Here is a 15,604-nt window from a genome sequence, read left to right on the forward strand (position 1 = left end):
TAAGGTTTCAACTTAGATGTATTATTGATAAAAAGGCAGCCCGGTGCACTAAAGCTATTGCTATGCACGGTGTTCGGGGAAGGGCGCACCAGGAGGGTGTATCATACGCAGTCTTATTTTGCATAAGGTTTCAACTTAGATGTATTATTGATAAAGGGCAGTCCGGTGCACTAAAGCTACTGCTATGCACGGTGTTCGGGGAAGGGCTCCACCACAAGGGTATATCATACTCAGTCTTACCTTGCATAAGGTTTCAACTTAGATGTATTATTGATAAAAGGCAGTCCGGTGCACTAAAGTTATCGCTATGCACGGTGTTCGGGGAAGGGCCCCACCACAAGGGTGATGTTTCCAAGGCTTGAACCCGTGACCTCCTGATCACATAACAACAACTTTACCAGTTACTCCAAAACTCCCTTCAGTTGTATTATTGATAACTAAACAAGAATATTAAAAAAATCAAATGCTAGCTAGAAAGGAATGAATAATCATTGTAATTAATAAATAACAACCTCCAAAATGGACATTGATGACTCATAAATCATTTATGTATTTGAATCAAAATTACATCAAAATTAATTATGAGGATTTGATTCTTCAAGGAAGGCTACAATCATAAGCACAAGTACAAACATATTTACCAACACCAGCATCACTTGTGCAATATCCAGTTCCATTGTGTTTCTCTTTGCATTCCTTGTTGCAGTCTCTCAGAACACATCCAAAAATACTTCCCGGATTGGGATGCAAAATTTCAGTACATTCCTTTTCTGCATTCACTTGATTAATCGCCAATGCAACTGCAATAATCAAATTCACCAACAACATTGCATTATACAAACGCAGAAAAAAATGTAGAATATTTTTTTTAATCATACACGCATTTTTTGCGCATGGATGCATTGCCTATCAAAGTAACCTATCAATTGCGCCGGTTAGCTGTGAATAAAGGTCGGCCCAGCCCATTCGGGCTAGTCCATACGGGCTTTGAGTTTGACGGGCTAAGCTGGGCTGGCCTATTAAAATGATGGGCCAAAAAACACCAAGCTCGCAGCATTACTCTATGGGCTGCGGGCCTCACGGGCTAACCCACTTTTTAAAAAATAATATTTTATATTTTAATTTTAGAATGTTAATAAACATAAATATTATCAGACAATATTACATAGTGTTAATACTTGTTAATCAAGTCTCCAACACCCCAAAAAATACTCTTAATAGCGAAATTAAATAACTTTTGACATGATATACTTTAAACCAAATAAAAATACTAATAAGCAATCTAAATAGTTTCATGTATTTGACTTGCAGGCTAGCTCAACCCACATTAATGATGCCCCACGGGCCACGAGCCTATCCGGGCCAGACTAAAAACCCTTGTTCTTAAATGGGCTGTAAAAACTGAAGTCTAACTCCATCAAATTACAAGCCGGGTTGGGCCGGCCCAACGGGCCTGACCCATATTGACGTCTCTACCCGTTAGTAGCCTTTTCTCAAAAATTTGTGCATTTTTAGTCATGTGTGAATTTTTGTATGATCGAATAAAGTTGACCTATAACATCAAGTAATTAACTCACCAACATGGGTTGTGGTGCAGCAGATGAAACTGCTCTACTCTTAACCAGAGGTCGAGTGTTTGACCCTGGGCATGGAGAAAACTTTGTTGGGAGCGCTACCCCCCAAATGGGGCCCTACCCGATGCAAATCCGGATTAGTCAAATTCCAATACGGATACCGAACACCGGATGAGAAACAAAAAAAAAAGTAATTAACTCTTTATATAAAATCTAAGATGCCGTATTTGAAAAATAAGGCAATAACCTTTTTTTAAAATTAGATTTGTAAAACGACTTTAGAATCCGCAACTATTTTGTATACGTAAAAAAGTAATTTGAAAACTAAAAAGAAGAAGACCAAACCTGAGAGAATGAGAAAGAAACAAATGATAGAGTTCAAAAACTTAGCCATATTACTTATTGAAGTTTGATGAACTCAAATGTAAATAGAATTTTTTTAGATTTGTGTGAAAGAGGCTTTTATAGTGTGCACATTTAGATTTTTGTAAATTTATTTTGGAAAGTAAACTAGATGTATAATTTACTTTTCATACAAAACATAAATGGTTAGTTTTCTAATCTTGATTGATTGTACGTGGTTACTAACTACTCCCTCACCATATTTACTCTTGAAATATTGACTTCACACGCATTTTAAGAAATATAATAAATAATATGAGTAGTTTATTATATTAAGCTTTGAATATAATAAATTTAATATTTTAACAAAATACATTAGATAGTGAATAGTATTTAATAACAAAAGTAAATTAGACTCAATATGATAAATTATCAATTGAATTTTCAAATTGAATAAGTATTGTTGGAAATCTAATTTTAATATCCTGATCAGATAAAGATGGACGGAGGGAGTAACTAGTTATGTAATCTACTTACCATAAGTACATGAAATGAGTAGCTCGTTTTCAAATCTAGATATATTACAGGAAGTACTCTATACATTTCAAAATACTTGTCGAATTTTCTTTTTGATAGTCAAACAATATAAACTTTGACCAACATTTTCAAATATATTTTCTCATCATATTGATATGAGAAAAGTTACCACTTATAATACTTTTCATATAACTTTTGAATATCTAAATTAATGTAATCTAATTTAGTTAAAAATAGTTGAATTGACTTTTGAAAAGTGAAAAGTGAAATGTGACAATTATTTTGACATGGTCAAAGTAATTAATTTAACTATATATCATAGATGGTTTGTTTTCTTGTTAGAAAGTAGTTTAAAGAATTAATGGTGAAGACATTTTAGAACTAACAAAGTGATATCTCTTATAATATATTATTTCAGAGCTAATTATTTATATTAAACTTTCCACAGGGTAAAGATGGATTGTTTCCTTTTTGAAAAATTATGGAAAGCAGTTTAGAAAATTAATTGAGTTGATATTTTCGAGTAATAAAGTGTTGTGTCTACTATTGTAATTCAGAGATCTGTGGTATATAAAAAAAATTTTAAAAATATTTTTCTAAATAATGTATTTTAATGTTTGATTAGTTAGCGAAAAATATTTTTTTAAAAGCAAATGTATGTTGAAGATTAATAAACACTAATTTGAGGTTATTTTGATGAAATATTTGAATATTAACGATTAATAATAATAATGTCTTAGTTGATGCAAATAATATGAAGTTAAACGTCAAAATAGCCATAAGGAAAATAATTTTCACTCATAAGCGAGATATATTTTTTTTTCCTCCTTTTTATGAGAGATGACTTCTATTATATCAATCATCAATAAAGAAGAAACTTTAAAATAGAAGTAATATATAACTAAACGTAATTTATATTATATCTGATATATTCCATTGTTAATTCAATAAATTAAATATCTATGAAAAAATATATTCACTAAATAATCGTATTATTATTTAATTTTGATATTTTGATCCCATCACTATGCTCCTTGCATGATTCCTCCAAGTCAATTAATCTAAATTTACATATTATATTTACCTTTTTGGTCATTTTCTTTTTATTTATGTTTTTAATAATTGCCAAAAAATTGCCGTTTAAATTATTTACGTGTCTTTCTTTACCTTTCAAGAAAGATCAGTATATAAAAATTAAACTCGAAAAAAATATCCTGAATTTGTATATTGCTTATATTTGATGCGAATGAGTATGTTTGACACATTAAGCATCAAGTCATGTTGCCAATGATAATATTATAAGGGCTCGTTTGGTACAAGAGATGAAGGATAACTAATTTTTCGATTAATTTTAGGATGAGTTATCTCATGTTGAGCTGAGACAAAATGCACGGAATAATTCATTTTGAAATTCGTTATTTCGAGATTGTACTGTTATTTTTTATCATACTTTAAAGGTGGGATAACTATTCTTGAAATAATTAATTTCGAGACAATTTATTTTCAATCAAACGACAACTTTTAAGATAAGATTCTACTTTAATTTTTTTTTTTTTTAATTTCATCTGTAATTGTAATGGGTGGGTAACATATTCGTTCGTTCTTAATTGAAGATTTCATATTCGAATTTCAAATTTGAAATCGACTTTAATATAGAGCGTCATATCATTTAAAGTAGTATTTCCTAGAACAAACCCAAATTATTCAGAATACAAAGTGAAATCGAACATAAGATGGAAAAACACAACGACCGACAAAAAGAAAATAAACAAGACGATATACGATAAATAGTCCCTTAAGTTAAATAAGGCAAAAATTAATAAAATACTTTTTAGAAGAAAATAATACTACTATTTATTGAAACTCCATTCAATAATATGAAATGACCGTTCTTTAAACTGAGACTTCATACAACACACCTAAATTAATCAGAATCCAAATTAAAAATAAATATCTAATAAAAAAAAAAAAAAAAAAACTACGATCGACAAAAATAAAATAAACAAGAAGATATACATTAGAATAGTCACTTAAATTAAATAGGACACAAACTAATAAAATATTTTTTTATACAATAAAAATACTTTTATTTATTGATACTCCATTCAATAATATGAAGTGTATTGTTCTTTAAAGGGAAAAGGCATCGTTTCCATCCTAAACTATACCCGAAAAGTCTAAGCCACATCTAAACTATACTAGTGACCTATTACACACCTTAACTATAAAAAAGTGATATTATTACCTCCCCGCAACCCCCATTATAAGGCGCATGTGTTACACTTATTTTAGGCGCGTCCAGCCTATTAAATAATAAAAGTAAACGGCTAAAAACATTAAGGAAAAAGTCATCGTTTCCACCCCAAACTATAGTCGAAAAGTCGAATCCACAGCTAAACTATATAAGTGACCTATTACACACCTTAACTAAAAAAAAGTGATACTTTTTACTGACGTGGTGTTGACGTGGCAGCGCGTGTAAAACACTACACCACATGCAAGTGGTGGTAGCCTGATAGGGTGTAAATAGTTTCATTTTTTTATAGTTTAGATGTGTAATAGGTCACTGGTATAGTTTAGGTGTGGCTTCGACTTTTCAGGTATAGTTTGGGGTGGAAACGATGCCTTTTCCCTTCTTTAAATTGAGACTTCATAGAATACATCTAAATTAATCATATTTCAAATTAAAAATAAATATGAGTTAACAAGATGATATACAATAGAATAGTCGTTTAAGTTAAATAAGACAGAAACTCATAACCATAAGAGTTGGTGTGGTGATTCAGCACCTTAGCTCTTAAGTAAGAGGTTGGGGGTTCGATCCCCACCTCTGGTGAATGGAAAAAACTCTGTGGCCAGTTCCCTACCGCTTAGTGCGCTGACAATAGGAACGGAGGAGAAAAAAAAAGACAGAAACCCATAAAGTATTTTTTCATAAAAAAGCAATACTTTTATTTATTGATATTCCATGCATAATTATAGTCAAATAGACTATTAATTGTGGCTAATTAAATGTACATTAACAATTGTATACACAAACACAATTAAATGGGCCAACATTTCCACCAGTACAAAGCCCATTTCCATTGTATTTCTCAAAACATTGTTTTTGACAATCAGCAAGTATACATCCACTTGTATCCAATGTTGCAGTGCATCTCTTTTGGGCTTTTACCTCAACAATTGCCAAAACTACACCAAAATTTAACAAATAACACTTTATTAACATCGTCAATATAAATATTTTTTACGCTATCAGGTGATTTGAAGAATATCTACAACAGTAATCTTCAAAATAAGACAAGAGTAGTTGTTGTAGCTAGGGATGGAGCCGGTTACACAGAGATCACGACCGTTGTATCAGTCACTAGTTTATATTCAGTTTGGAAAAACTTGTAATTTGTATTTGAAAATTCATTTGATATTTATAAAAAACTGTTCAAAACCTAAGATGCAAAATACTTAAGCTTTAAAACTCGGAAATTTAACAATTTTGGCTCCACCTCTGAATACAACATATAAAGTTGACCTGTTTATGTAAAGAAATCTTTTACCCTTGGGATGTTTATAACTTCAAAATTTAACAAATAACACATTATTAACATCGTCAGTATAAATAATTTTTACGCTATTAGGTGATTCAGAGGATATCTACAATGGTAATCTTCAAAATAAGACAGATTAGTTGTTGTAGCTAGGGACGCGAGTCGGCTATACAGAGATTATGGCCATTGTACCAATCACCATTTTATATTCGGTTTGGAAAACCTTGTTATTTGTATTTAAAAATTCATTTGATATGTATAAATAATTTGTTCAAAACCTAATATGCAAGATAGTTATGCTTTAGAACCCGTAATTTAAAAATTCTGTCTCCACCTCTAAATACAACATATAAAGGTGACCTGTTTATGTTAAGAAATCTTTTACCCTTTGAATGTTTATAACTTCAAAACTGCACCAAAATTTAACAAATAACTCATTATTAATATCATTAGTATAAATAATTTTTACGCTATCAGGTGATTCAAAGGATATCTACAATGGTAAGCCGCCTTAAAATGTGAATCTATGATCTTCAAAATAAGACAGATTAATTGTTGTAGCTAAGGACGAAGCCGGCTATACTGAGATAATGGTCATAATATCAGTCACCACTTCGTATTCGGTTTGAAAAACCTTGTTAATTGTATTTAAAAATTCATTTGATATGAACCTAATATGCAAAATAGTTATGCTTTAAAACTAATAAATTTAAATTTTTGGCTCCAGCTCTGACTCTGAATACATCATATAAAGGTGACTTGTTAATGTAAAAATTTACCCTTACAATGTTTATAACTTAAACTCTTTCTTTTCTCACAAATAATACATTAAATAAAGATGATTTTTTAAAAAACAAAAAGAAGAATGAGCAAACCTGATAGAATGAGGAAGAAACAAATAACAAAGTTTAAAAACCTAGCCATTCTTATTGAAGCAAATTGATTTTACCCTTTTTGATCTCAAATGTTTATGGTGTATTTTGAGACAAAGTGAAAGAGGCTATTTATAGTGAATTAATTACTAAATAAAATTTTGGCAAGTGTCAATATTTTTAAAATAATCAACATGTTACTTTCCATATTGTGTTATATGGTTTATTACCATAGAGCAAAATTTGGCTTGTTTCCTTCTTGAAAAAAAAAAAAGTTATAGAAAGTAGTTTAGAGAATTTGTTGTGATGACATTTAGAAGAATTGGACTATTGTTATATCTTGGGATAGTAGCATTTTGGTCATTAAATTAACGGAAAAGGTACAAATATATTCTTGAACTTTGATAAATGGTATAGATATACATTCCGTCATCCTTTATGTATAGATATACCCTTACCGTTAAAGAAAAGGTACATATATACCCCTGAACTTTGATAAATGGTACAAATATATCCTTTGTTATACTTTAGATACAAATAAACCCTTGCTGTTAATAAAAAGGTACATATATGCTCTTCTCACTAACGACAGAAGACGTGTCACAATCCTGTTCATTGGTTTTTTTTTTTTTTTAAATTTAATTTATCTCAACTCCACCTCAAAATAATTCTAATTTAACCCATAGTCCGATCCAAATAATAACTCAAACCTGATCCGGTCTAATATAGAGAGAAAGAGAGAATGAACATGCGTGAATAGATATGCGTCTTGAAGATTCTATTAGACATGCTCGGGTTTGAGTTATTATTTGGATCGATTTGTGGGTTAAATTAAAAAAAATTTTAGGTAGGATGGGGATAAATTAAATTAAAAAAGGGCAAATGAACAAGATTGTGGCACGTATCCTGCCGTTAGTGAGAAAGGTATATATATACCCTTTCATTAACGACAATGATATTTTGTACCTTAAGTATGACAGAGGGTATATCTGTAATATTTATCAAAGTTCAGGAGTATATATGTACTTTTTCATTGATAGAGGGTATATGTATACCATTTGTTAAAGTTCAGGAGTATATATGTACCTTTTCATTAACAGCAAAAGTATATTTATACCTAAAATATGACGAAAGGTATATCTATACAATTTATTAAAATTTAGGAGTATATTCGTACTTTTTTCTTTAAATTAATGATGAATTCTGATTTTGATCTTTGTGATATTTGGTTAAGAATATAAATACTACTTATCTGATTTTGTATTCTAGGACCCAAAAACTTGCCAAACATGCAACTACATACACATAATATATAAGGCTAAAAAGAGTAGCCAAACACAACTTCAAAACTTCCAAATAAAGTGAATATGTTTTTGGTTTTGATGGTCAAAAACCTACTTATTTTATTTTCACTTTAAAAAATATACAAATTTTGTATAAAAGAAAAAAATAAAACTAAAATCTTTTATCAAAAATATTTTAGAACTTTCAGTTGTATAACTTGAATCTTTATTTCAATAAATAAAGTTTTCACAACAATATTCAAGGCACTGAATTGCTAATACATCATTAACATCTTATCATCTAGAATTACTCCTTAGTTTTATATTACTACGTGAGTTGAAGTACAATTTTTATGTCATTTAAGAACATTATATTTTTTGATAACAATTTAGTGAACTTTTAAGCATAATTATAACATATTTTGTATGACAAATTAGAGTCAAAATCTTTTCAAAGACAGATACACATCAAAAAGTGTCACAAGTTTGATGGAAATTCAACTCACAATAGTTGAGGGCCACTTTCCTATATGCATTTAGGAAAGAGAAAAAACTTAATTCTCAATTTCTCATATATTATGCTATACATATAACATACTAACATAATTTAAACCAGAGTTAATAAGTTTGAATAAATCTGTAACTAATAATGTACTAAATCTGCATCCAAAACGAAGAATCTTTGAATGAAAAGTACACGATTTGCTCGACTCTATATGATACGAATTCAATTTAGTTCCACTGTTGATAAGTAAACAAAAATATTTAAAAAAATCAAATGGTAGAAAGGAATGAATAATCATTCTAATCATTAAATAACAACCTTCAAAATTTGCATTGATCATTCACAAATCATTTATTTATTTGAATCAAAATTACATCAACATTAATTATGAGAATTTAATTCATCAAGGCTACAATTGTAAACACAAGTACAAACATATTGACCAAGACCAGCACTTGAGCAAAGTCCATTTCCATTGCGTTTCTGAAAGCATTCCTTTTTACAGTCATAAAGAACACATCCATTTGGATTCAAAATTTCGGTACATCTCGATTGTGCATTCACTTGATTAATCGCCAATGCAACTGCAATAATTAAATTCACAAAAATAACATTTCATTATTCAAACGCAGAAAAAAATGTAGTAGAATTTTTTTATTATACACGCATTTTTATGCAAAATTAACCAAGGAACAGATGCATAGACTATAAAACTAACCTATCAATTGCGTCGATCAGTAGCCTTTCTTCGAAAAATTATATATTTTTAGTAGTTTGTGTTCTATTAATATAACATAGATAATTAACTCTTTATATCAATTATGAAATGGTTACTTGAAAAGTAAAGCAATAACCTTGTTTCAAACTATTAAATTATACAAATATATCTTGTAAAAATTCTTTATGTTATCATTATATACACCATAAAAATGAAAAAGGTAAATCTCAAATAAATAAAAAATAAAAAATTATAAAAATATATAAAAGACAGACCTGAAATAATGAGAAGAAAACAAAGCACAGAGTTAAAAAATTTGGCCATTCTTATATAGTATAAATTATTAATCTCAATGATATATTTTAGTGTAAGGTGCAAATGGCTTTTTATAGTGTATTTTTTTAGACTATGGTAAGTTATAATGGAAAGTAAAATGAGATTTTTTTTTGGTACATATATAATTTGTTTTCCTTGTTGAGAATTTTGACTAGAATGAGATCTTAGAAGATTTATAAAGTTACCTAATAATTATATTATACTTCAAAATTATATATATGGTCTACATATAATGTGTTATAAGAATAATATGGTAAATGTATATATGTTTTTCCTAAACTAATTCATGAGTTTTCAATCTTAAATATTATCTTTTTCCATTTATATACAACTAACTATTATACCTTAACAATATTATGAAATAGAAAAATTGTGTATTATAAATGCTGCAAATATTATATTATGAAAATTAAAATTGCTTCCACATTAGACGTAAACAAATGTTCAATGTAATTTTACAAGTGAGTTTTGAAAAGAGTATGATATACATCGACCTTACTCCTATCGTTATGCAATAGACAAGTTATTTTCGATTTACCTCAGCACAAAATAAAAACATTCGATGTGGGATTATAAAAAAAAAAAAAAAAAAATAGCAAGATATAAAAGAAATAATGAAGTAATTGATCATAATAATACATAAAAGCTTTGGAGCCAATTAATGAATGTATTTTTTTCTCTCTCAAAAGGATTTATAAATAATTTAAATAGATGTCAATTAATGTCTTAAAAAAACATAGTCTTGATTATTGACGGTCAATGGGAAATGAAATGTGGTATGTATACATTAGTTTTAATTAATTATTACTCCCTTTTTTTCCTTTTTTTTTTCTTTTGTTTTCCATCATATGTTCGCTATCCACATCGAAAATCTTGATTAACTCGGATGCTACATTGTACGACCGATTTTGTTTTTTATCTGATGTTCGGTATTCGCATCGAAAATCTCGATTAACTCAGACACTACATTGTACGATCAATTTTGTTTTTCATCCGATGTCCGGTATCCGCATAAAAAATCTCAATTAACTCAGACACTACATTGTATGACCAGTTTTGTTTTTCATCTGACGTCCGGTATCCGCATCGAAAATCTCGATTAACTCGGACACTGCATTGTACGACCGATCTCGTTTTCCATCCGATGTCTCATATCTGCATCAAAAATCTCAATTAACTCAGACACTACATTGTACGACCAGTTTGTTTTCCATCCGATGCCCGATATCTGCATCAAAAATCTCAATTAACTCGGATACTACATTGTACGCCCGTTTCTACTGGTGGTGCTCCCAACAAGATTTTCTCTATACTCAGAACTCGAACTTGAGACCTCTATTTAACGGTGAAGTGGGTCCCACCACTACACGACAACCCATGTCGGCCCTTTCGTTCCATATAGTATATGTATAGAGAAAAAAAATTAAAAAAATTGCATGATAATTGATTAAGTGGACGTGCAAAGTAAAGGGAAGCACGTAGAAATATTATTATGTTAGTTATATATATAGCTATTGAAAATGCGATTTTCTCGTTAAACTGAAAAAAGAAAAAAATAATTCTTTGCTCCCCAAAAACTCCATCAATATTTTTGGGATAGAAGCAATAAAAAAAAAAAAAAAATAACAAGAAGAAAGAGAAATAAATCTCTTTTTTCTTCTTTGTAGTGATTTCTTCTTCCACATTCATTTCATTTTCTAATTTAGTTTTTTTTTTATGGGTACGTAACATTAATTATTTATTCTCCGATTCATCGAATTTTCATCTCTTCTTTTTCAACAATATGTTCTTGAAAATGCATATGTAATATGTTGGTTGTAAATTATTGGAAGATTGATCGTAAATCATCGTAGTAATTTCTATTTCGTGTGTTTGGTAAGATGAATGTCATTTATATTTAGTGTTCAAACATTTATATTTTATCACAAATGTATTCTCCGATTGCGTATATTATGTATATTAATTCCACTTGCTAACCAAACATTAGAAAACATTTTCGACGTACATATTTATGTGATATACACCAAATATACATCATGTTCATATATTTGAATATTGAAACAATCTATGATGTGTGTTCATGTTTTTTTTAACAGTACTTTTTTTTTTTTTCAATCTTCATAGGAATACTGTTAATGCAACATGTAAGTTTCTCCTAGGAGGCATATTGGATTAATTTTTTGAAAAAAGAAGAAGGAGCATTTAGGGAGAATTAACAAAAATGTCTTGCTGTGGAGGTGGAGAAGAAGATGCATACAGTGGCGGTCCGCCGTCGAATCAGAACACAGTTCCTCCTAGATCTGGAAATCCCTATGGTGGTGGTACTGGTGGTGGTAATGATCATATATACATTCTCTATTTTTCTGTTTTTATTCATTTGTATATTGATGTTCTGCATCGACCTATAGATGGATTGTGTTGCTTGAACGTGTTAAAAGGTAGATCTGTATAGGCTGTATCAATTAGTTTCGAGTATGTTTTAGTCATGTTAGTACCTTTACTTGTAGTACTTTTGGTGGTATGATCAATTACTTGTGGTCCTGCATCGATCTATAGATGGATCGGTGTTGATTGAACGTGTTAAAAGGGGGCGATATACACCTGAAATCACGTGAAAGGAAGTTGTTTGAAAGATGTATACTCTTGGACACGATTGGAGGTATAGAGATATATAGGCTGTATCAATTAGTTTCGAGTATGTTTTAGTCATATTAGTAACTTTACGCGGTGGTACTTCTGGTGGTATGATCATGCCATCTCACTTTTCTGTTTCTGATTCATCGATGAAATTTTCATTTGGATGTCCTGCATCGACCTCCTGATGGATCGGTCCATAGGTACAGAACTATGTTGATTGAACGCGTTAAAAGGGAATGTGAATCCATGCAGATCAATCGAAAAATAGGGTACAATGGGAGAAAATGTATCTATACAGACGACACAACTTAGTTGCGAACATGTTTGTCATGTTAGTACGCTTACGTTAAGGTACTGTATTTTCTAGGAGACTTTTAGTTCTGTCGAAGATGAATGAAGATTCATATTGCAGATCTCAATTTGTTTGAAACTGAAAGATGATTGTTTTCGTGCAGATGAGCACATTTTTGGCTCGATCATATCATATTGTAAATGAATTTATTGTATTGTATTGTATTGTAGCGAGTGATAGAGGAGAGCCGAGGAGCGCTGCAAGAGGTGGAACTCCTCAGAAAGTACTACCGATTGAGGCGCCAGTTTTCACCTTGGATGAGCTAAACCGAATGACTGGAAATTTCGGTCAGAAAGCTTTGGTTGGAGAGGGATCTTATGGCCGCGTTTTTTGCGCTAAATTAAGCAATGGACAGCAAGTAGCAATCAAGAAGTTGGATACTAGTTCTTCACCTGAACCAGATTCTGACTTTGCAGCTCAGGTTAGTGAATCGATGCTCCTTTTTCGCGATTCTTGATTGTTTTTCCTCTTAATCTGATGAAAAGAACACTTACACATGAAATGTTTCAACTTATTTCAGTTATCAACGGTTTCAAGACTTAAAAACGAGCATTTCATGACTCTGATGGGCTATTGTCTCGAAGGGAACAATCGTATATTGGTCTATGAGTTTGCGACAAAGGGATCTTTACACGATGTTTTACATGGTATGTCGAAAGTTTCTCTCATAATACTTTAGATAGTAGTTGTATGAATCCTAGCTTAGTTGATTGTGGACCTCGACTTGTTTGGAACTGAAGCGTAGTAGTAGTCATTGCTTTGTTGATTGTGGTGCCTTTTTTTCGCAGGTAGAAAAGGCGTACAAGGTGCTGAACCCGGTCCAGTTCTTACCTGGAATCAAAGAGTTAAAATTGCTTATGGTGCAGCAAAAGGCATAGAGTATCTACACGAAAAAGTTCAGCCACCTATAGTTCATCGCGATGTCAGGTCCAGCAACGCGTTGCTCTTTGATGATTTTACAGCGAAGATTGCTGATTTCAACATCTCGAACCAGTCTTCTGATACAGCAGCGCGTCTGCATTCCACTCGAGTTTTGGGAACTTTTGGCTACCATGCACCAGAGTAAGCCTTGCTTATAACAGCAGAACATGTAGTTTCTCTAGATAGCCTATTGCTTCACGCAGTTTTCACAAAACGGCGATAAAACAGAAGCGATTAAGATCATATAGTAGCTACAAGCTGTCCCATTTGCACCACAAATCGGACAAAGCAACCGTGTTATGTTAAGAGAAACAGCGATCAACTTAGATTTTCTTGTGTAGGTATGCCATGACAGGACAGATTACGCAGAAAAGTGACGTGTATAGTTTTGGCGTTGTTCTCTTAGAACTCTTGACAGGAAGGAAGCCAGTAGATCATACAATGCCTAAAGGACAACAGAGTCTTGTCACTTGGGTAACTTCTTATACTATTACCTCTTCTTGTTTAGTATTTGTACATACCTCTTCTAATAGGACCGAGGCGTGGTGGTGTTGTTTTTCAGGCAACTCCAAGACTGAGTGAAGACAAAGTGAAGCAATGTGTTGATCCAAAGCTAAATAATGACTATCCTCCAAAAGCAATTGCTAAGGTACTATACTTTTGTGACTTTTACCTATTTTTACGTATTGAAGGGGAGCCTTGGAGTAACTGGTAAAGTTGTTGCCATGTGACCAAGAGGTCACGGGTTCAAGCTTGGAAACAGCCTCTCGCAGAAATGCAAGGTAAGGCTGCGTACAATATACCCTTATGGCGGGGTCCTTTCCCGGACACTGCGCATAGCGGTAGCTTTAGTGTACCGGGCTGCCCTTTTACCTATCTTTACGTATTGTTTGGGACTGAGGCGTAGTTGTTGTTGTCGTAATGTTCTCTCAGTTGGCAGCTGTTGCAGCACTTTGTGTTCAATACGAGGCCGATTTTCGACCTAATATGACCATTGTTGTCAAAGCACTGCAACCACTACTCAACTCAATGCCATCAGGACCAGACTCACAAGCATAGTACATTTCTGGTTTTGAAACCCAAAGGGACTAATTCATATGAGCCTCGACGTTACGGAAAAACTTACTCACACTCGGTGTTTATGTAACGTGTATGTAGAAGACATATGTTATGTATTGTACTGATTGTTGTAAACATCTGAGTGTAGATAAGGTTTTTTTTTGCCCTTTTTGATCCAACATGTTTTTTTATTTTTTTTGGGACAATTAGAATGCTTGAAAGAACTTTTGACAAAAATTCTCATAGATAGGTTAGTTGTGACATGTTGTTACTGGATATAATACCTTTTGGGAGTTTTGTATAACTATATGTAAGTTTCTGATTGAACAAGAATTGCCTCAACTCTCAAGCCAATATTCTCAAAATGCCATTGAAGGCATAAAATAAGTGTTTTATGTATATATAGATTAGCAAAGTACATTTAAAATTTGTGTAGAAGATCAAAATAATTCGTTTTTTCAATTACTTCAATCTCCATTGGTGAAAACAACTTTTGTTTCTTGATGAGTGAAAAACACTTCTCTTTACTTTTGTGGAAACTTATGATTTTTCAAGAGTTATGATACAACAAATTTGGCTGTAATTGATAAGAGTGAATAGATCTGCGTAGAAAAGATTATGTCTTTCGATATCTAATCGATTAATCCCAAGTACAAACTTTTCTAGCACCGTTGCATTCTTGTGACTTTAAGGTCAAACTTCACAAGTTTCATAACGTTCAACTTGACACGTAAAAAGGGCTTACTCTACTGATTGACACATAAAAAGGGCTTACTCTACTGGTGGCTCGACTTGATCTTGCTATTCCTCTCCACTAAAAATGTAGATTGAGAATCTCAAGAACCTTTACCTTTCCAAGTGTCTACCTTCGCACGGGCGATAAGAATACGAAAGGAGTATCCATTCTTTTACTACCTACCTTC

At 31.6% G+C, this 15,604-nt stretch overlaps 3 protein-coding genes across 4 annotated transcripts; 1 reads left to right on the forward strand and 2 right to left on the reverse strand.

Moving 5' to 3' along the window:
- Positions 1-594: 594 nt before the first annotated feature.
- LOC124887684 (putative defensin-like protein 157) lies at positions 595-1,991 on the reverse strand. The gene is made up of 2 exons (XM_047397525.1): positions 1,920-1,991; positions 595-800 (listed from the first exon to the last, which is right to left on the reverse strand). Exons 1-2 carry the CDS (start codon positions 1,966-1,968, stop codon positions 598-600), a joined length of 252 nt encoding a protein of 83 aa, XP_047253481.1. The 5' UTR covers positions 1,969-1,991; the 3' UTR covers positions 595-597.
- A 7,005-nt stretch (positions 1,992-8,996) lies between these two features.
- Positions 8,997-9,727, reverse strand: LOC107845185 (defensin-like protein 163). The gene is made up of 2 exons (XM_016689431.2): positions 9,652-9,727; positions 8,997-9,242 (listed from the first exon to the last, which is right to left on the reverse strand). Exons 1-2 carry the CDS (start codon positions 9,698-9,700, stop codon positions 9,040-9,042), a joined length of 252 nt encoding a protein of 83 aa, XP_016544917.2. The 5' UTR covers positions 9,701-9,727; the 3' UTR covers positions 8,997-9,039.
- A 1,518-nt stretch (positions 9,728-11,245) lies between these two features.
- LOC107844721 (probable protein kinase At2g41970) lies at positions 11,246-15,082 on the forward strand. Of its 2 annotated transcripts, none has more exons than XM_047397528.1 (8): positions 11,246-11,432; positions 11,837-12,045; positions 12,872-13,122; positions 13,222-13,348; positions 13,490-13,763; positions 13,964-14,096; positions 14,185-14,271; positions 14,556-15,082. In XM_047397528.1, the coding sequence occupies exons 2-8, from the start codon at positions 11,934-11,936 to the stop codon at positions 14,679-14,681; spliced, it is 1,110 nt and encodes a 369-aa protein (XP_047253484.1). In that variant the 5' UTR covers positions 11,246-11,432; positions 11,837-11,933; the 3' UTR covers positions 14,682-15,082. The 2 variants fall into 2 exon arrangements, with proteins under 2 accessions (XP_047253484.1, XP_047253483.1); XM_047397527.1 differs by having other exon boundaries at positions 11,269-11,587.
- Positions 15,083-15,604: the final 522 nt, after the last annotated feature.

Source organism: Capsicum annuum, chromosome 10 (genome assembly GCF_002878395.1).
Source record: "Capsicum annuum cultivar UCD-10X-F1 chromosome 10, UCD10Xv1.1, whole genome shotgun sequence".
Taxonomy (NCBI): Eukaryota; Viridiplantae; Streptophyta; class Magnoliopsida; order Solanales; family Solanaceae; genus Capsicum; species Capsicum annuum.